The following is an 18,897-nucleotide window of genomic DNA, read 5'->3' on the forward strand; positions in this document are numbered from 1 at the left end:
GCAGATGATCGATATCCTTGATTGTTGCGTTGATTGATTAGTCCTGCTCTTCTAGAATTATTTTCCTGTTGACATCGATCTTCTGTATGTCCCCTTCTATCACTAAATTTACAGTGAAACTTAAAGAAATCGATAGTCATCAATTGTATGATCACTTTTATTGCAATGTTCACATGATTTATCCTTGGCGAATTTTGAATATGTTGTTTTCTTCTGCACTGCTGATGCAATCAAGAAATTCTTAGTAGGTTCAGAAGTTACCTGACGCGGCATCTTCTTGTACAAGTAATGAATAGGCTTGCCTCACATTAGGTAATGGAGTCATCATCAATATGTTAGATCTCACCGTTTTATAAGAATCATTGAGCCCCATGAGTAGTTGCATCAACTTGTCTTCTTCACGTTGATCAACATGTATTTGACGTTGATTACAGGTAAATGGTGTGCGGTATGCTTCCAATTCATCCCAGAGTGCTTTGAGCTTTGTGAAATATACTAACAGTGTCATGGTTCCCTGTGACATCATTGCTATAGACTTTTGTATTTGAAAAATTGCTGGAGCATTCTTTTGTGAGAATTGATCGTGATGATCAACCCACACTTGATGAGCTGTCTTGGCATGAATAATACCTTCAACGATATCTGCTTCAACTGAATGAGTTAACCAAGATATTATCATACGGTTGCACTGATTCCAAGGTTCAAATTCGATTGAATTTGCATCTTGAGACGGTTCTTCAATTGTGCCATCAATGAAGCCAATTTTCTTTTTGGCAATAAGAGCATGCATAACTGATTTACTCGAACATTGATAATTTGTTCCATTTAATTTGATTGGAACAAGTGAATATCTGACACGTTATCACATTTTCATATATTTTAAATTATAAAATTTTAGTATTAAGTGGCACTCAATAAATGGTTAAATCATTACATTAATGTATTTTAAATCTATATTGAGAGTTGAGCGCATGTTCCATCACTCCCAATTTTGAGACCTTTCATCCACAATCATATCTAAATATCTCATAATATCATCTGAACTCTATCCATCCACAATTTTCAAATTTTTATCCACTACTGCAATGGTTTACTGGAAGCTTCAATGGCGACTCCAATGGCGTTAGCTTCTTCATCCTCTAATTTCCTTTCCCTTCCGCGCACTGCAACGCACCTTTCGTTCTCGCCAAAGTCGCCGGTGCTCTATCCCAAGCCATGCTTCTCTATATCTTCCCTCGCCTCTCCGGATTTAGACCCATCGTTACCCTCAAACGTTCACACCTTCTGGCAATGGCTTCGCCAGGAAGGCATGGTCTCCTCCAAGACTCACGTGAAGCCGGCAATTTTCCCTCAAGGCCTCGGACTGGCTACAACCAAAGACCTGTCCAAGAACGAGGTCGTTTTGGAGGTTCCCAAACGATTCTGGATAAATCCTGACGCGGTTACTCATTCCGAGATTGGAAATGCGTGCAGTGGATTGAAGCCATGGGTTTCTGTTGCTCTGTTTCTGATTAGAGAAAATTTGAAGGACGACTCGCGTTGGCGACGGTACCTCGATATTCTCCCGCCACAAACGGATTCGACTGTGTTTTGGTGTGTTTGGCTTAGTTCTTACTGTTTAATCTGCTCCTCGTTTAATGTGTTTACATAATTGTGGAGTTGAAGGCGGATGTTTCAGTGCAGGTCTGAAGAGGAGCTTGCAGAGCTCCAAGGTTCGCGTCTCTTATATTTTTTTAATTTTGGTTTACCATGCTTTCCCAATCCAAATTGGCTGATGCTAGAACACAAATGTTGGATTTATTAGGGTTTTTAGAAGGAGAAATGTGTTAATTCTTTTGAAAATATATTAGGGTTTTTAGGAAGGAGAAATGCGCCTCTGGTCTCTAGATCAGTATGGTGCTTTCATCTTGAAGAGGAGTCTTTCTGGTTCTCTATAAATATCAGTAAATGATCGATTACAACATTAGTTCTTCATGAACTTTTCAGGAACCCAACTTCTGAGTACGACTTTGAATGTAAAAGAATATGTNTAGTCCTGCTCTTCTAGAATTATTTTCCTGTTGACATCGATCTTCTGTATGTCCCCTTCTATCACTAAATTTACAGTGAAACTTAAAGAAATCGATAGTCATCAATTGTATGATCACTTTTATTGCAATGTTCACATGATTTATCCTTGGCGAATTTTGAATATGTTGTTTTCTTCTGCACTGCTGATGCAATCAAGAAATTCTTAGTAGGTTCAGAAGTTACCTGACGCGGCATCTTCTTGTACAAGTAATGAATAGGCTTGCCTCACATTAGGTAATGGAGTCATCATCAATATGTTAGATCTCACCGTTTTATAAGAATCATTGAGCCCCATGAGTAGTTGCATCAACTTGTCTTCTTCACGTTGATCAACATGTATTTGACGTTGATTACAGGTAAATGGTGTGCGGTATGCTTCCAATTCATCCCAGAGTGCTTTGAGCTTTGTGAAATATACTAACAGTGTCATGGTTCCCTGTGACATCATTGCTATAGACTTTTGTATTTGAAAAATTGCTGGAGCATTCTTTTGTGAGAATTGATCGTGATGATCAACCCACACTTGATGAGCTGTCTTGGCATGAATAATACCTTCAACGATATCTGCTTCAACTGAATGAGTTAACCAAGATATTATCATACGGTTGCACTGATTCCAAGGTTCAAATTCGATTGAATTTGCATCTTGAGACGGTTCTTCAATTGTGCCATCAATGAAGCCAATTTTCTTTTTGGCAATAAGAGCATGCATAACTGATTTACTCGAACATTGATAATTTGTTCCATTTAATTTGATTGGAACAAGTGAATATCTGACACGTTATCACATTTTCATATATTTTAAATTATAAAATTTTAGTATTAAGTGGCACTCAATAAATGGTTAAATCATTACATTAATGTATTTTAAATCTATATTGAGAGTTGAGCGCATGTTCCATCACTCCCAATTTTGAGACCTTTCATCCACAATCATATCTAAATATCTCATAATATCATCTGAACTCTATCCATCCACAATTTTCAAATTTTTATCCACTACTGCAATGGTTTACTGGAAGCTTCAATGGCGACTCCAATGGCGTTAGCTTCTTCATCCTCTAATTTCCTTTCCCTTCCGCGCACTGCAACGCACCTTTCGTTCTCGCCAAAGTCGCCGGTGCTCTATCCCAAGCCATGCTTCTCTATATCTTCCCTCGCCTCTCCGGATTTAGACCCATCGTTACCCTCAAACGTTCACACCTTCTGGCAATGGCTTCGCCAGGAAGGCATGGTCTCCTCCAAGACTCACGTGAAGCCGGCAATTTTCCCTCAAGGCCTCGGACTGGCTACAACCAAAGACCTGTCCAAGAACGAGGTCGTTTTGGAGGTTCCCAAACGATTCTGGATAAATCCTGACGCGGTTACTCATTCCGAGATTGGAAATGCGTGCAGTGGATTGAAGCCATGGGTTTCTGTTGCTCTGTTTCTGATTAGAGAAAATTTGAAGGACGACTCGCGTTGGCGACGGTACCTCGATATTCTCCCGCCACAAACGGATTCGACTGTGTTTTGGTGTGTTTGGCTTAGTTCTTACTGTTTAATCTGCTCCTCGTTTAATGTGTTTACATAATTGTGGAGTTGAAGGCGGATGTTTCAGTGCAGGTCTGAAGAGGAGCTTGCAGAGCTCCAAGGTTCGCGTCTCTTATATTTTTTTAATTTTGGTTTACCATGCTTTCCCAATCCAAATTGGCTGATGCTAGAACACAAATGTTGGATTTATTAGGGTTTTTAGAAGGAGAAATGTGTTAATTCTTTTGAAAATATATTAGGGTTTTTAGGAAGGAGAAATGCGCCTCTGGTCTCTAGATCAGTATGGTGCTTTCATCTTGAAGAGGAGTCTTTCTGGTTCTCTATAAATATCAGTAAATGATCGATTACAACATTAGTTCTTCATGAACTTTTCAGGAACCCAACTTCTGAGTACGACTTTGAATGTAAAAGAATATGTTAAGAGCGAATTTCTTAAGGTTGAAGAACAGATATTGCGCCGCCACAACGATCTATTTCCTTCTCCAGTTACACTGGATGACTTCTTTTGGGCTTTTGGGATACTCAGATCAAGGGCATTTTCACGACTCAGAGGCCAAAACCTTGTTTTGATTCCTTTTGCTGACTTGGTTAGATCTCAAACTCTTACTTATCTGCTGTTCTAAGTGTTTTTTTTAATTAGATTTCTCTTTCCTATATTCTACAAGAACACCATAACTCAATGATTTCTTATCTGCTGCACGAATTAGTCTATTTTTTAGTTAGATTTTAACTCCCCTCAAACACAATTCATAATTAATCAGGTCAACCATAGCGTTAGCGTAACCTCAGAAGAATATGCATGCGAGGTTAAGGCACCGGCAGGCCTCTTCTCATGGGATGTCCTATTCTCTCTCCGGTCCCCAACTTCTGTTAAGGCTGGCGAGCAGGTGAAGTACTAATTTCTACGTTCATGTACCTGGCTGACATGACTGGTAGTTGGAGTTTTCTCTTCTTGAAGGTTTTATTCTAAAACTAGAATTTATTTACAGTATAGATAAGTTATTTAGATAATTTCAATATGATCTTTTCAGGAGTAAAATGATCCTTTGCTTTGCAGTTTCAATTTAGTTTCTATGCTTTTAAAAGTTTCATTATCATTGTTGCTATCACTGAATCAACACTTACCCAAAATCCCAGAAATCAAGTGTATAAGTTGTTTGCAGTTTAGCTAGAAAATGAGTCAAAGAAGTTCCATATACATTAATTGTTGCATTCCAAAATATATATATATATTGAACTTTGACTGTATGTTCAACAGGTTTTTATCCAATATGACTTAAAAAAGAGCAATGCGGAGTTAGCTCTTGACTATGGGTTCATAGAGCCAAAATCCGACCGCAATGCGTATACACTGANCGAACATTGATAATTTGTTCCATTTAATTTGATTGGAACAAGTGAATATCTGACACGTTATCACATTTTCATATATTTTAAATTATAAAATTTTAGTATTAAGTGGCACTCAATAAATGGTTAAATCATTACATTAATGTATTTTAAATCTATATTGAGAGTTGAGCGCATGTTCCATCACTCCCAATTTTGAGACCTTTCATCCACAATCATATCTAAATATCTCATAATATCATCTGAACTCTATCCATCCACAATTTTCAAATTTTTATCCACTACTGCAATGGTTTACTGGAAGCTTCAATGGCGACTCCAATGGCGTTAGCTTCTTCATCCTCTAATTTCCTTTCCCTTCCGCGCACTGCAACGCACCTTTCGTTCTCGCCAAAGTCGCCGGTGCTCTATCCCAAGCCATGCTTCTCTATATCTTCCCTCGCCTCTCCGGATTTAGACCCATCGTTACCCTCAAACGTTCACACCTTCTGGCAATGGCTTCGCCAGGAAGGCATGGTCTCCTCCAAGACTCACGTGAAGCCGGCAATTTTCCCTCAAGGCCTCGGACTGGCTACAACCAAAGACCTGTCCAAGAACGAGGTCGTTTTGGAGGTTCCCAAACGATTCTGGATAAATCCTGACGCGGTTACTCATTCCGAGATTGGAAATGCGTGCAGTGGATTGAAGCCATGGGTTTCTGTTGCTCTGTTTCTGATTAGAGAAAATTTGAAGGACGACTCGCGTTGGCGACGGTACCTCGATATTCTCCCGCCACAAACGGATTCGACTGTGTTTTGGTGTGTTTGGCTTAGTTCTTACTGTTTAATCTGCTCCTCGTTTAATGTGTTTACATAATTGTGGAGTTGAAGGCGGATGTTTCAGTGCAGGTCTGAAGAGGAGCTTGCAGAGCTCCAAGGTTCGCGTCTCTTATATTTTTTTAATTTTGGTTTACCATGCTTTCCCAATCCAAATTGGCTGATGCTAGAACACAAATGTTGGATTTATTAGGGTTTTTAGAAGGAGAAATGTGTTAATTCTTTTGAAAATATATTAGGGTTTTTAGGAAGGAGAAATGCGCCTCTGGTCTCTAGATCAGTATGGTGCTTTCATCTTGAAGAGGAGTCTTTCTGGTTCTCTATAAATATCAGTAAATGATCGATTACAACATTAGTTCTTCATGAACTTTTCAGGAACCCAACTTCTGAGTACGACTTTGAATGTAAAAGAATATGTTAAGAGCGAATTTCTTAAGGTTGAAGAACAGATATTGCGCCGCCACAACGATCTATTTCCTTCTCCAGTTACACTGGATGACTTCTTTTGGGCTTTTGGGATACTCAGATCAAGGGCATTTTCACGACTCAGAGGCCAAAACCTTGTTTTGATTCCTTTTGCTGACTTGGTTAGATCTCAAACTCTTACTTATCTGCTGTTCTAAGTGTTTTTTTTAATTAGATTTCTCTTTCCTATATTCTACAAGAACACCATAACTCAATGATTTCTTATCTGCTGCACGAATTAGTCTATTTTTTAGTTAGATTTTAACTCCCCTCAAACACAATTCATAATTAATCAGGTCAACCATAGCGTTAGCGTAACCTCAGAAGAATATGCATGCGAGGTTAAGGCACCGGCAGGCCTCTTCTCATGGGATGTCCTATTCTCTCTCCGGTCCCCAACTTCTGTTAAGGCTGGCGAGCAGGTGAAGTACTAATTTCTACGTTCATGTACCTGGCTGACATGACTGGTAGTTGGAGTTTTCTCTTCTTGAAGGTTTTATTCTAAAACTAGAATTTATTTACAGTATAGATAAGTTATTTAGATAATTTCAATATGATCTTTTCAGGAGTAAAATGATCCTTTGCTTTGCAGTTTCAATTTAGTTTCTATGCTTTTAAAAGTTTCATTATCATTGTTGCTATCACTGAATCAACACTTACCCAAAATCCCAGAAATCAAGTGTATAAGTTGTTTGCAGTTTAGCTAGAAAATGAGTCAAAGAAGTTCCATATACATTAATTGTTGCATTCCAAAATATATATATATATTGAACTTTGACTGTATGTTCAACAGGTTTTTATCCAATATGACTTAAAAAAGAGCAATGCGGAGTTAGCTCTTGACTATGGGTTCATAGAGCCAAAATCCGACCGCAATGCGTATACACTGACATTTGAGATTCCAGAGTCAGACCCTTTCTTTGATGACAAGCTAGATATTGCTGAGACAAATGGCCTTGGTGAGACTGCTTATTTTGACATTGTTTTGGAGCGTCCTTTTCCACCTGCAATGCTTCCATTCCTGCGGCTGCTAGCGCTTGGAGGCACAGATGCATACCTTTTGGAATCTCTGTTTAGAAACTCAATATGGGGTAACCTTGAAATGCCTGTTAGTCGAGCAAATGAAGAGCTTGTATGTCAAATGGTCAGAAATGTCTGTGAGGCTGCTCTTTCTGCCTACCATACCACCATAGAAGAGGTAAACCATCAAAACTTCATTCATCTAATACCCATTTATCATAATTTACCCATTGCAATATGTGATCTCACCCCCATTTTTTTTCCTTCAATTGTTCTCACATTGCAATTAGCATATAGATCATAGGTTCAAAGATGAACTGATTGAACATGTCAGAGTATAGAACTCATTTGGTCTTTTCAATTTAGAATCCTTCTCTAGTTGTGTCCTTGTAACTAAAATCTATGTTTAACATGCATGTTTTATAAAAGAACTGTCAGAAAACCATGCTGAATTACAATTCTAATTTTTTGAACATTGATAGCGGTCTATAATCCCTAAACTTGAATTTTGAATCGTGATTTTATACCTTTTTTTTTTTTTGTCATCAACCGGTTAGCTAAATGATGATGTGACATACCTCTTGGTACTTTGACACAAGCCAAATCAAGTGACAGATATAAATAAGATTTAACACGAGTATGTTGCACATACAAGTTACTACATTATTATGCCCAATTGTATACTTTCTTTCATTATTAATTATCATATCATGTCAAATCAACCAATATTGTCCAATGAGGCATGTCATGTCACAAATTAGTTACCGGTGCTACCAACAAAAAGTATATAGAAACACATTAAATTTTTTTGATGTTAATGGACTATAAATCGACACGATTCAAAGTTCAAAGACTAGATTTACGTATATTGTGGCTTAGCTGATGAAACAAAGAAATAAAAACACCATTGATTATTCTAACCTCATTTGACAACGACAATGAATTGCAGGATGAGAAGCTAAAAGAAGAAAATCTTGATTCAAGGTTGAGGATTGCTGTTGGAATAAGAGAAGGGGAGAAAAGGGTTTTGCAGCAATTAATCAAAATTTTCCATGACAGAGAACTGGAATTAGATCAATTGGAGTTTTACCAAGATAGGAGGCTAAAGGATTTTGGGCTATGTGGGGAGCAAAGTGAAATCATCTTTTGGGAGTCCAAATAGGAGGAGAATTCATGCCTTGGCAGGTATGAAAGTAGGATAAGTCATTCATTTTGTGTCTGAATTTTACTTAACTAGCTTATATTAATATTAGGTGTTGGAATATCCTTTGTTGGATTCAAATAAATGCCTTAACCTTTAGAAATATTTAGCGGTTTAGATCATTCCACAACCATAATTTCAAAAATGTCCAACATTTGAACATTTTCATAATTAGATTTCATCTCATATTTCGTATCATTATACCCTTTGTGTTGTGTGCGTCTTCTCATTCAATGCAAATTGATTTTATTAATTATTTTTCATGTGTACTTTCATATAGTTTGTAATAGTTAATGTCTCATTTTTGGAAAATGCCTTTGATGCCTAAACATTCATTCCTATAGATTGATATATATTTGAACACCATCGTTCTTGATAAAGATCGCGATGTTTTAAATGTTCTAACTGGATCTATTACACGATCAAAGGCCAAGAAAACATTCATTTCTCATTTACAAAATTGGATAGGTTTGGTTCAACCACTATTTCATGTGTTACAAGCTGATTCGATTGAATAAGACTATTTGGATTGAAGAAAGACTATTTGGAGCTTCAGAAGTTGTTACAAGCTGATTTGGATTGAATAAAGACTATTTAGATTGAAGAAAGACTATTTGGAACTTCAGAAGTGAATATTTGCTTTTATGTGTTACATTTGAAGAAAGACTATTTGGAGCTTCAGAAGTGAATATTTTACGAGCTGATTTGATTGAGGAAGGATCATTTGAAGCGAATATTTGTTTCATGTGTTATTCAATTGAGGAAGAATTATTTGGAGTTTCATAAGTGAATATTTGTATCGTTGAAATAGCAGATAAAGTTGTGATAAATTGTATTATTGGATACAGTTTTATAAAGTGATAAATTGTATTATTGGATGAAGTTTTATAAAAAATTGACTAGTGTGATTAAATTATGGTCACTAAAAATATCCAAAGTTATTATTATTAGGTAAAAAGCAAAATTAGTAAAAAAAGTAGATTTTAGATGAATGAAATTGAGATATCAAATTGAGATTTTTTATCGTTTAGACAAATTGCATCCGAACCATTCAAGTCAAGTTTGATTGTGGGTTGACTTAATTCAATTTAGAATAAGGTTATAAATCTTAGATCTAAATTTTTAATCTTAATAGATAATCGAATTCTAGCCTTATCTCTTAGTTGGTTTTTTTTTATTTAACAAAGTTTGGATTGTTGGGCCGAGGATTAAGGTTGTATATCATTTTCTGTCCCGACAAATTAAGAAATAGATGCACACATAATCTTTATTATTATTATTTTAACAAAAGCATGATTATTATAATGGATACTTAAATTTAGGTATTTAAATAAAAATTTAAGCACAGGAGTGTGATTTAATTCAAACAATTTCTGATTATTACGGGAAGAGAAAAAAAAAAAAAAANAAATAGAAAAGTGATTTAAAAAGATGCTTGGTTGGCGGAAGGTTTGTTTTGGCGCGAAGTTGAGAGTGGAGATCCGTTTCCAACGGACTCTGTGTTCTTCAAACCCTTTTTCTCTCTCTCTCGCTCTCTCTTCTCTTCCTTCTTCTCCTCAATTCTTCCCTTCCACTTTCTGAAGAACACCGCGTTCTCCAGACTGAGGAATCTGAGTTCCCACAGGGAGCGACGATTCCTCATTTATGCCCAACCATCGCTCATCTATTTCCCCAGGCATCTCTCTCTCTCATCTCCCATTGCTACATTTCTGTATTTTCTGTTTTTTTAAGCTTCAATTTGGTATTTCTGATCTCGCTGATACGCCAATGTAACAACATCGAATCCTCTTTCAGGGACCTGCTGATTGTTGCGAGTTTGTTTTCCGAAGCCATTGACGTCCGAGAAGGTAACTCCTCTTCATTCCTTGTGGATATGAAAATCTATTTTCCCTAATTTGCTCATCACATTGCCTGATTTTACTTTTTTATTTCGTTTTATGTCTATATGGAGAATTTAGAATTGGATGCCTCAAGGAATTATAGTTAGGTCTTAAGTTCTATGAAGGAAGGAGATCTGTTTATTTATGCATCGGCAGCTTATTTTGCTTTTCTGATGATGCTAATAATATTCCAAATTGGAGCTGTCTTCTTGTCATTGATTCTGCTGTTATGCACCACCACGTAATGGTAATACATTCAAATTTGACGTTATTATAGGTCTCTTCTTTGTGGTGTGTGGAGTGCGCATTTAGTGTTGTGCTGCTCTTTTTAAGCACCCTAGAGGTTTAGGATTTCAAATCTAACACAATGGGTGGCTGCACCTCAAAACTAAGACGGAGTATCAAAGCATATAGGAAGTACTCTTCACGATTTGGAAAACGACGTAGTAAGATTTCAGCTATCAAAGGGATCGGCGATTCACGAATCCATGCAAGAGATTTTACAGTCAGTGATTTTGTTCATCTCGATCTTGAGAAGGGAGTTCCGACAAACCTTGCAAGGCCTAAGGTTTCTAAAATGACATTCCTTCTTAAGCAGCTGCAGTTGAGCCAGGGTCAAATTGATGCAAATGGTATCTTTCTTCCGCTCTCAATCCTTGAATCATACTATTGCACTTGACACCTTAATACACAATGGATATTGCACAATGAATTTGGAAGAACATTGTAATGTATTGTTTTGCTTCGCACTTGCCTCATGACATAAATACTAATAGATAGACTCTTTGTCATACATGAATATTCATGATTGTGTCTGCTAGTTCATGCGTTCAACCAGTCGTGAGCTTGAATAAAGCTCATGTATCTAAAATTATGTCTAGATTAATTTCTGAGCGAAGCCCTTTTATTTTACTCACTCAGCTGCCACCATGTTGGAAGATTTAGATGGAAAATAAGATTTCTACTTTGGTTAAGATGGATATATCTCATCTGAACCGTGAATTTTGAAATTGTGCCATCTGTAGGAGTGTGCCAAGATGAACCATGGTTTGACTCAGCTAGTATTTTGGACTCTGAGGATGATGAGGAGGATTTCAGCAGTGTTCTTGGAGGTAAATCTAAACTTCTTTCTCCACAGCCAACAACTTCTTCCACATTTCATTCACAAAAATTGTTACCTTGTGTTTTGAGATGGCAGATTGTTTTCCTTCAATTGGAAATGGCCCAAATGCTCAATTGCTTCAGTACGAAAGAACATCGTGCTTCATTGACACTGGATGTATGTATGAAGCCTATGAAAGTTATCTTAAAATTGATGGAGGTGCACAGAACTTTGAATATACGAGTCAGGAGTTCAATATGAATACTTGTCTGCCATGTTTGCCTTCTCCGGTTAGTTGCAATGAGAAGAATCATTCTTCTAGTCCCCAACCGGAAAATAGAAAGAAGTCAGCAGTTATCATGCTTTCTGTTAAGAGAAAATCTGTCGACGGATACGAAAGAACTGAGTTCTGTACGTAAACAAGCTAGCTCTGGGGATTTTGTGTTAATTAACCATGTTTTTGAATTACTTATGTATTGATTGCTTCGGTTTTATAGAAGTATATTTTTTGATCCACAGATACGTCAGAGAAAATTATATACCGTCCAAGAGCAGGACTTCAAATTCCATGCGCAAAGGGAGATAAGTTAACTCCATCGTCCTGGTCCCCTATTTCACCTTCTGTATTTAAGCTTCGCGGAGAAAATTACTTAAAGTATGTTCTTGAGTTTCACGTCCTATTATTCCATATTGTGTACATCTAGGGGCTTTTGATTTATAAATGCCTAACTGTGCTGCAACTTTGTACACCTATTGTGTAGAGACAAACAGAAATACCCTGCTCCAAACTTCAGCCCATATGTACCAATTGGAGTCGACTTGTTTCTCTGCCCCCAGAAGATAAATCACATTGCTCAGCATCTTGAACTTCCGCATGCGAAAGCACATGGAAAGCTACCATCTATTTTAATTGTTAACATACAGGTCTTTTGATTTTCACTTTTTTCTATTCAATGAGCTTTCCAATAGCAAGAATTTTGTCCACCATTGCTAAAATGGAAAAGAAATATGATAATCTCATCTGGCTTTACTCTGAAGAATCATTGGCATTTATTATTTTCTGAATGTTCCAAACTCCAAACTAATCTCGTTTTGTTGTTTCGGTTTTAGCTGCCTACCTATCCAGCTTCGATGTTCGCTGGTGATTACAACGGTGAAGGGATGAGCCTTGTACTGTATTTTAGACTGTCTGACAATTTTGACGAAGAGATATCTCCTCATTTTCAAGACTGCGTCAAGGTTCCTTTTCCACCACTTCAATCAAGTTTTATATATAGTTTGGATAATTGAAAATGTTTGATCTACCTAGGAAAATTGTCGAAAAACGAAAATGAATTTGATACTTCATATTTGCATCCTCCTTTCTGTTAGATTACTTGCACTGATAGTTCTAATAAGAAAAAAAAAAAAAAAAAGATCTAAAGCTGATTTTCTTCATCAGAGGCTGATTGAAGATGAAATGGAAAAAGTCAAAGGATTCACAAGGGAATCCTTGGTTCCTTTCAGAGAAAGGTTGAAAATAGTGGGTGGGTTGGTTAATCCTGAAGATCTCCAGCTAAGTGCTACTGAAAGAAAGCTAGTTAGTTCTTATAACGAAAAGCCAGTGCTTTCACGACCTCAACACAACTTTTTCAGGGTAAAATGATTTCCATTTCTTGAGTTCATTGTGATAATACTATAGAGATTTAGGCCTCTTGATGGCTGACTTTTACATTATGGTTATTTCAGGGACAAAATTATTTTGAAATTGATTTGGACATACATAGGTTCAGCTATATATCAAGGAAAGGTCTTGAATCATTTCGAGATCGTTTGAAGCATGGGATAATTGACATTGGGTTAACAATCGAGGTACTTGAATTACATTCAAACTGATAATTGTGTTTTTGATGCGCACTTGGTGGAGGGCAAAGTTCCAATTACTGAAATGCTGGAATATGCTTCTTCTACATATAGTTCTTGTCATTAATAATGTTAAGGAGATTATAAATAAACAGAATAGTGTTAAATTTGCGTAATGGTTGGGTTTTGGCAGGCACAAAAGCCTGAAGAACTGCCTGAGCAAATGATGTGCTGTTTGCGGCTGAATAAGATTGATTTTGTAAACCATGGGCAGATACCTACAATTTCGAGTGTAGGTGAAAATTGAGTCATGGGAGAATGATATGGGAAGGCCAGCATTTGTCACCAAGGAGATTGATTGTATATGTTACCATTCTTTCTTTCGCAACGCCACTCAAATTGTCAACAAAGTCTGTGTTTCTTATGGGTGGGGGATGTAAGTGATGATATCCACAAAACTGCTGCTGGTAAGATTTTATAACAAAATTATAAATTTTTATATGGTCGGATTTTGCAGGAGTAAAATAGTGTTCCAACTTTCCTCTAGTTTATTTAATAAATTAACATCAAGAGCTTTTACTTGATGATTGTTTCTTTCTTTTCTTTTCTTTTTTTTTTTTTTTTTTTTTTTTTTNAAAAACCATTATAAAGTTAAATAATAAATTTAGTCCCTCAAAGAATTAAATAGAGGTGGTACGTAGAATTGAAGGGTGATTAAAAAGAAATGGAACATGTTTTGAAGATAAAGATAAGGGAAGGTGTTTGGTTTGAAGGAGGAGGTATCAAACATATTTGAATGAAGTACTTGAATGGTAAGATCCAAATCCACCTTCATGACTTTTAAGGAACAGTTTGACAAGCTGGTGTTTGAGAATGATGACAATGCAGTGAAAGGGTCACTGCTCCATTATACCATGCTTCTAATCAACAATTTTTTATTATTATTATTTTTTTTTAACTAACTTTGAGAGAGTTATTAATACCCTACAACATTTTTTAAAACTTCAAAAAAAAAAAAAAATCTTCAAACTTTTTTTAAGAGTTCAAACTTATTTTTTAATTTTGTTTTTAAAAAATATATAATAAAAATGTTCAGGTAAAAATTTCACGAAAAAAAAATCAAAATTGATCATGTCACGCTTCATATGCATTATCTTGACATTAATACCATCTTCTCTTCTACATTATCTTGACGTTCAATAACAAACTCATATACGCAAAAAATCTCAAATATCCTTGATTGTGAGACATATAATTGTCACTATAAATAAGAACCATAATTCCAACAGTCGTGATTAATATTGACATAATACAAGTAAGTGGATCGATCAAGTAGCCCAACTCTAAAGAAAAAGCATTATTGATAGTCCAAGACCATACATATTGATAGATATAACTACTATTTATTTGATCAATAGATAGATAAACTGAAAAAATCAAACTTTTGATAGGGAATCACACTCTACAAATAAGGTAAGATTTGAATTACTTTACTGATCAAATATTTCAAGACAAGAATACTCTATTGAAGCTTGATTCTAACCTAAACTACCTAGAATTGCAAAGAAATTTAGTTATTGATTAAAGAGAAGCACAAATGCTCCTTTTACTACATTTTTCAAGCTTCGAAACATAACATACATGACTTTGTACAGGTTCAAAATGAAAACCATTAATCTTGTCGGAGGCATTTCAAGAGTTGTAACCTTTCATACTTTATACCATAATTAGCCACGATGTACATGTAACTCTAAAATATTCTAAAGAAACTTTGAGAGAGTTTTATTAAAAGGAGCATAACTCTAAATTATCATCCATCCAAAAGTAATAACCAACTAAAGAATAAATGAAACTTGATTCTTCTTTAATGTAATTACCTGAATTGCAATATCTTGTAATATTTTGAACAACATTTTCTTCTCATCTTTCTTGAAGTTTATGTAGCATGTTAATTGCAATACCTTATTTGGTGCTGATTGGAACACGTGTCAAGCAATGAGAAGGGTTGTGCATCAGGCATTGGAATGGGCTACGTGTCTGTAGATGAGAGGAGATGCACGTCAGGGATCAAAAAGTGACACGTGTCAACCATCGGCTAGGACAAGGGTTGCACCATTAAAGGAAGGTCGAACCAACCTGACCTATTCACCTGCATCCGCCTCGTGACCCGACTGCTTGCGTCTAACCCATATTATGACCTATGCTCATTGAATCGACCTAACCTTACATGGAAATGCTAGTCAGCGCACACCATGTGTCGCGCTGTGAGCGCATTTGCTCCACCCTTAGGCACATCTATACACGCATGTAGCTGCGCGCATGGGCAACCCTTTTAAGTGCATGGAGGTGCGTGGTTGCTCGTGGTGAACTCTTTTTTATCCCATTTGAGCTTTGTTGGGCTGTTTTTCACTCATATTTTGATACTAACCTTATTATATTTTAAATTAAGGTCTATCAAGAGCTCTTAAGCTAGTTCGAGAAGGCAAACACCCTTTATGGGATTAGGCAGAAGAAACAAAAATTAGGCCCCACGTTTCTGAATTTCTGAATTAGGCAAGGGTCTCTCCTCAGCGCTTTCAGCCTTCATCTATGTTCCTTGATAAGTTTTTCTAACCTTTATCTAACAGATTGCACCTGATTTCATTCGTATTAATTTCATCTAAGTTTGGTTAAGTCATAGATTGACATTTAATATTCACCGACTCAAATCCACTAACTCAAATCAAATATGGATTTTTCCATTGAGTGAAAGTTCTCTCGGGCCAACTTAAATCATATATTAAGGTCCATTTGATATAACCATGATTAGTTAGTCCATCATCCACAGGTTGTCCGTAACTAGAGTTAGGTCAATTTACCGTTTTTATCCCTAAAGTTACTTCTTGTTCCTTAAGTCCCACTTATCCTCTAATGAACAATTGGTTTGTGGTTCAACCACCAAACCGAATCCCTCTCGGGCCAATGAGAGGGTGCGCCCCCTATTCAAGACCTGGAGTCAGTACTTAAGGGAACAACCTATTTACTATCCCTAAAAGTGGGTAGGAGTGAATTCTATCTTGTNGGCCATCCTCCACAGGTTGTCCGTAACTAGAGTTAGGTCAATTTACCGTTTTTATCCTTAAAGTTACTTCTTGTTCCTTAAGTCCCACTTATCCTCTAATGAACAATTGGTTTGTGGTTCAACCACCAAACCGAATCCCTCTCGGGCCAATGAGAGGGTGCGCCCCCTATTCAAGACCTGGAGTCAGTACTTAAGGGAACAACCTATTTACTATCCCTAAAAGTGGGTAGGAGTGAATTCTATCTTGTACCCTAGTCCCCAGTTATTCACTCAGTCTTACCCCTGAAATTGGAGGCTTATTGAGTCGGTGAACTCGGGCCACTCTTATCCATGCAAATCTAAGGATAATTCCGAATAAACAGGAGTTCATAGTTAGCTCAGGATTAAGGTCAAGTTACCTAGGTCATCGAATTAAAAAATTAGTCTCAACAGTAAACGACATTCTAAAGTGAGAGTGATTTTCTTTATGGTCTGATGTTATGCAATACTCATTGCATATGACGCCCCCACTCACATGTCTTCACATGTACAATTTAGTGATCACAGTGTCCCCAAGATAAGATACTTAGCCTTATCCATGTACTATAAATCATTTTAACTATATACTTGAACTTAATCCACTCTTATGTCTCTACATAGCTAGAGTGTTCTTAGTTTATTGAATTTACATTAATGATTGTAAAATTCACTTTATTCAATAACAATTATTACAATAAACATTAATAATAAGTTTATTAAAAATAGAATATGTTTCTGTTTACAAACTATGAGTTTTAAGACATACAAAACCCAACATATACTCTATTCAAACTCTTCGAGTCTTTCTTAGTCTGGGAGCTTTAAGAGTCTAGACCCTTTGACCGCTACTTACGATCCTAAGGTGCCCAATCTAATGGAGGCATCTTGTCCTAGGTCATCGTCTAGCTAACCTACTCTAGCATGCTAGTCTAGCTCAATGCAGATAAACAAACTCTACAAGGAGAACACACAATCAATCACCTTGAACTAATATACTATATCATGCATACTACAAACTCAACTGGGAGATAACATCCATAAATCACCCGGAGCGCAAAACACAATATCTCATCCTCCATTCTAACATCGGGGAAACATATAGAACAACATACATTTTCAAGATTTCAACCTAGAGAGTTATGTCATGCATAATCCCTTCCTAGCTCGACAAAGCATAAAAATCAGAATGCATCTCATAATTTCATTCTAGGGGCATTTTGGTAATTTCCTATGACATACTTGCATACTTATCAAAAAAATCCGTTCTGAGATCCTAAAAGATGCATATTCTAACCACCTAAGGTAAGGAATGCTCGCATACTAACACGCCTTAGCAACCCCTACAAGTATTACTTGCCTAAAGTTCGTTTGGTTACTTACTTGAATGTCGCTTACATTCCTGAGCTAGCTTTTCATGTGTTAAGAACTCCAAACCTTCTAAGGTTTCTCTGGTAGGTTCTATATCGAGTGACAATAAGGTTAGTATCAAAATTAAGACGAAAAATTGAGAAACGAAGGTCAAGCAGAGTAAAACGGGAGGCTCACGCGCCTCACGTGCCGTCCATGAGCATTGTAAGATTGCTCACGCACGACCTTCATGCGTGAGTACCATGTTCCCGGGAGGAGAAGTCATGCTCTGGTTGTGTCAAGTGTTGCATGCTAAATGGTCGTTTCGGGTCTGAGGGCATCATTTGATTTTGAAAGTGCACACTTGTTTCCCCTCAATTTTTCCTATGCTGACACGTTGTGCACACAGAGTCAGGCTAGGTCGAATGCAGAACGGTTCAGATGTGGACACAAATCTCAGATCGGATAAAGTTATTCGGGTCAACCATTGGTGTTACGAGTCCCCCATTTTGATGTGTGTCCTTACTGATAAGCGCCAACAATGCTGGATTTTGGAAAGCTAGACGTCCTTCTAGAATCCTTGCAAACGTTCACAAAGAAAGCTAACTTAACGAATTGATTCTAACAAAGAGCTGCTTAAAAGATGAATGACACTTAGATCGAACTTCGAATCTATGATGATCACTTTTAGATTCCAAGACGACTCACTCTAGAATTAGCTTGATCAAACTAATTCAATGAATGAGTTTAAACATCAAACCTAAAGTAAGGTTTGAAAAAAGAATAACACCAAAAAGGTATCAAGAATACACAAAGGTGTTGTTTGTATTCAACCATGATGATCAAGCATGAATATTACATATTACATGCTTTTAAATAGGCAAAAAAGATAACCCAAACATAATGAAGTTCATCTACCAACTACAAGCTACAACTACCAATAAAAACTAGTAAGTACAAATTGAAGAAAATAAGGCATACGTAAATTGCCTTAATTGGTAGTTCAACTACTAAATGCAAAGTCTTCTAATCATTTTCCAATGTCAGCCCCATCATTATTTTCTTGATTTGATATGCTAATGCTATAAATATTTTTGGACTAAAAGTTTTTGTTTCAACTTATACACTAGCGAGCCTTTGAAGATGCAATGTATAGACCTCTTGAATCTTCTTAACCTTACTTCTTGTAATTG

At 36.6% G+C, this 18,897-nt stretch overlaps 4 protein-coding genes across 5 annotated transcripts; all 4 read left to right on the forward strand.

Moving 5' to 3' along the window:
* Positions 1-974: 974 nt before the first annotated feature.
* On the forward strand, positions 975-2,029 carry LOC111805619 (ribulose-1,5 bisphosphate carboxylase/oxygenase large subunit N-methyltransferase, chloroplastic-like). The gene is made up of 3 exons (XM_023690755.1): positions 975-1,593; positions 1,679-1,712; positions 1,987-2,029. Exons 1-3 carry the CDS (start codon positions 1,106-1,108, stop codon positions 1,999-2,001), a joined length of 537 nt encoding a protein of 178 aa, XP_023546523.1. The 5' UTR covers positions 975-1,105; the 3' UTR covers positions 2,002-2,029.
* Positions 2,030-2,973: 944 nt separating this feature from the next.
* LOC111805618 (ribulose-1,5 bisphosphate carboxylase/oxygenase large subunit N-methyltransferase, chloroplastic-like) lies at positions 2,974-4,952 on the forward strand. The gene is made up of 5 exons (XM_023690754.1): positions 2,974-3,585; positions 3,676-3,704; positions 3,979-4,190; positions 4,365-4,561; positions 4,862-4,952. Exons 1-4 carry the CDS (start codon positions 3,098-3,100, stop codon positions 4,500-4,502), a joined length of 867 nt encoding a protein of 288 aa, XP_023546522.1. The 5' UTR covers positions 2,974-3,097; the 3' UTR covers positions 4,503-4,561; positions 4,862-4,952.
* A 194-nt stretch (positions 4,953-5,146) lies between these two features.
* On the forward strand, positions 5,147-9,341 carry LOC111805617 (ribulose-1,5 bisphosphate carboxylase/oxygenase large subunit N-methyltransferase, chloroplastic-like). Of its 2 annotated transcripts, none has more exons than XM_023690752.1 (7): positions 5,147-5,750; positions 5,841-5,869; positions 6,144-6,355; positions 6,530-6,655; positions 7,027-7,431; positions 8,203-8,438; positions 8,923-9,341. In XM_023690752.1, exons 1-6 carry the CDS (start codon positions 5,263-5,265, stop codon positions 8,413-8,415), a joined length of 1,473 nt encoding a protein of 490 aa, XP_023546520.1. In that variant the 5' UTR covers positions 5,147-5,262; the 3' UTR covers positions 8,416-8,438; positions 8,923-9,341. The 2 variants fall into 2 exon arrangements, with proteins under 2 accessions (XP_023546520.1, XP_023546521.1); XM_023690753.1 differs by lacking the exon at positions 8,923-9,341 and adding an exon at positions 8,883-8,902.
* A 904-nt stretch (positions 9,342-10,245) lies between these two features.
* LOC111805661 lies at positions 10,246-13,803 on the forward strand. The gene is made up of 10 exons (XM_023690810.1): positions 10,246-10,301; positions 10,612-10,966; positions 11,360-11,446; positions 11,533-11,847; positions 11,956-12,091; positions 12,198-12,360; positions 12,547-12,675; positions 12,878-13,072; positions 13,165-13,287; positions 13,472-13,803. Exons 2-10 carry the CDS (start codon positions 10,702-10,704, stop codon positions 13,583-13,585), a joined length of 1,527 nt encoding a protein of 508 aa, XP_023546578.1. The 5' UTR covers positions 10,246-10,301; positions 10,612-10,701; the 3' UTR covers positions 13,586-13,803.
* Positions 13,804-18,897: the final 5,094 nt, after the last annotated feature.

Source organism: Cucurbita pepo, chromosome LG11 (genome assembly GCF_002806865.2).
Source record: "Cucurbita pepo subsp. pepo cultivar mu-cu-16 chromosome LG11, ASM280686v2, whole genome shotgun sequence".
Classification (NCBI taxonomy): Eukaryota; Viridiplantae; Streptophyta; class Magnoliopsida; order Cucurbitales; family Cucurbitaceae; genus Cucurbita; species Cucurbita pepo.

Coding starts and splice junctions, on each gene's coding strand:
- LOC111805661 (XM_023690810.1), top strand. CDS start 10,702: ATGGGTGGCTGCACCTCAAAACTAAGACGGAGTATCAAAGCATATAGG. Junction 11,447..11,532: donor TTTCAGCAGTGTTCTTGGAG/GTAAATCTAAAC, acceptor TTGAGATGGCAG/ATTGTTTTCCTTCAATTGGA. Junction 12,676..12,877: donor ATTTTCAAGACTGCGTCAAG/GTTCCTTTTCCA, acceptor TTTCTTCATCAG/AGGCTGATTGAAGATGAAAT.
- LOC111805617 (XM_023690752.1), top strand. CDS start 5,263: ATGGCGACTCCAATGGCGTTAGCTTCTTCATCCTCTAATTTCCTTTCC. Junction 5,870..6,143: donor GGAGCTTGCAGAGCTCCAAG/GTTCGCGTCTCT, acceptor TGAACTTTTCAG/GAACCCAACTTCTGAGTACG. Junction 6,356..6,529: donor TGATTCCTTTTGCTGACTTG/GTTAGATCTCAA, acceptor ATAATTAATCAG/GTCAACCATAGCGTTAGCGT.
- LOC111805618 (XM_023690754.1), top strand. CDS start 3,098: ATGGCGACTCCAATGGCGTTAGCTTCTTCATCCTCTAATTTCCTTTCC. Junction 3,586..3,675: donor ACGGATTCGACTGTGTTTTG/GTGTGTTTGGCT, acceptor GTTTCAGTGCAG/GTCTGAAGAGGAGCTTGCAG. Junction 4,191..4,364: donor TGATTCCTTTTGCTGACTTG/GTTAGATCTCAA, acceptor ATAATTAATCAG/GTCAACCATAGCGTTAGCGT.
- LOC111805619 (XM_023690755.1), top strand. CDS start 1,106: ATGGCGACTCCAATGGCGTTAGCTTCTTCATCCTCTAATTTCCTTTCC. Junction 1,594..1,678: donor ACGGATTCGACTGTGTTTTG/GTGTGTTTGGCT, acceptor CGGATGTTTCAG/TGCAGGTCTGAAGAGGAGCT.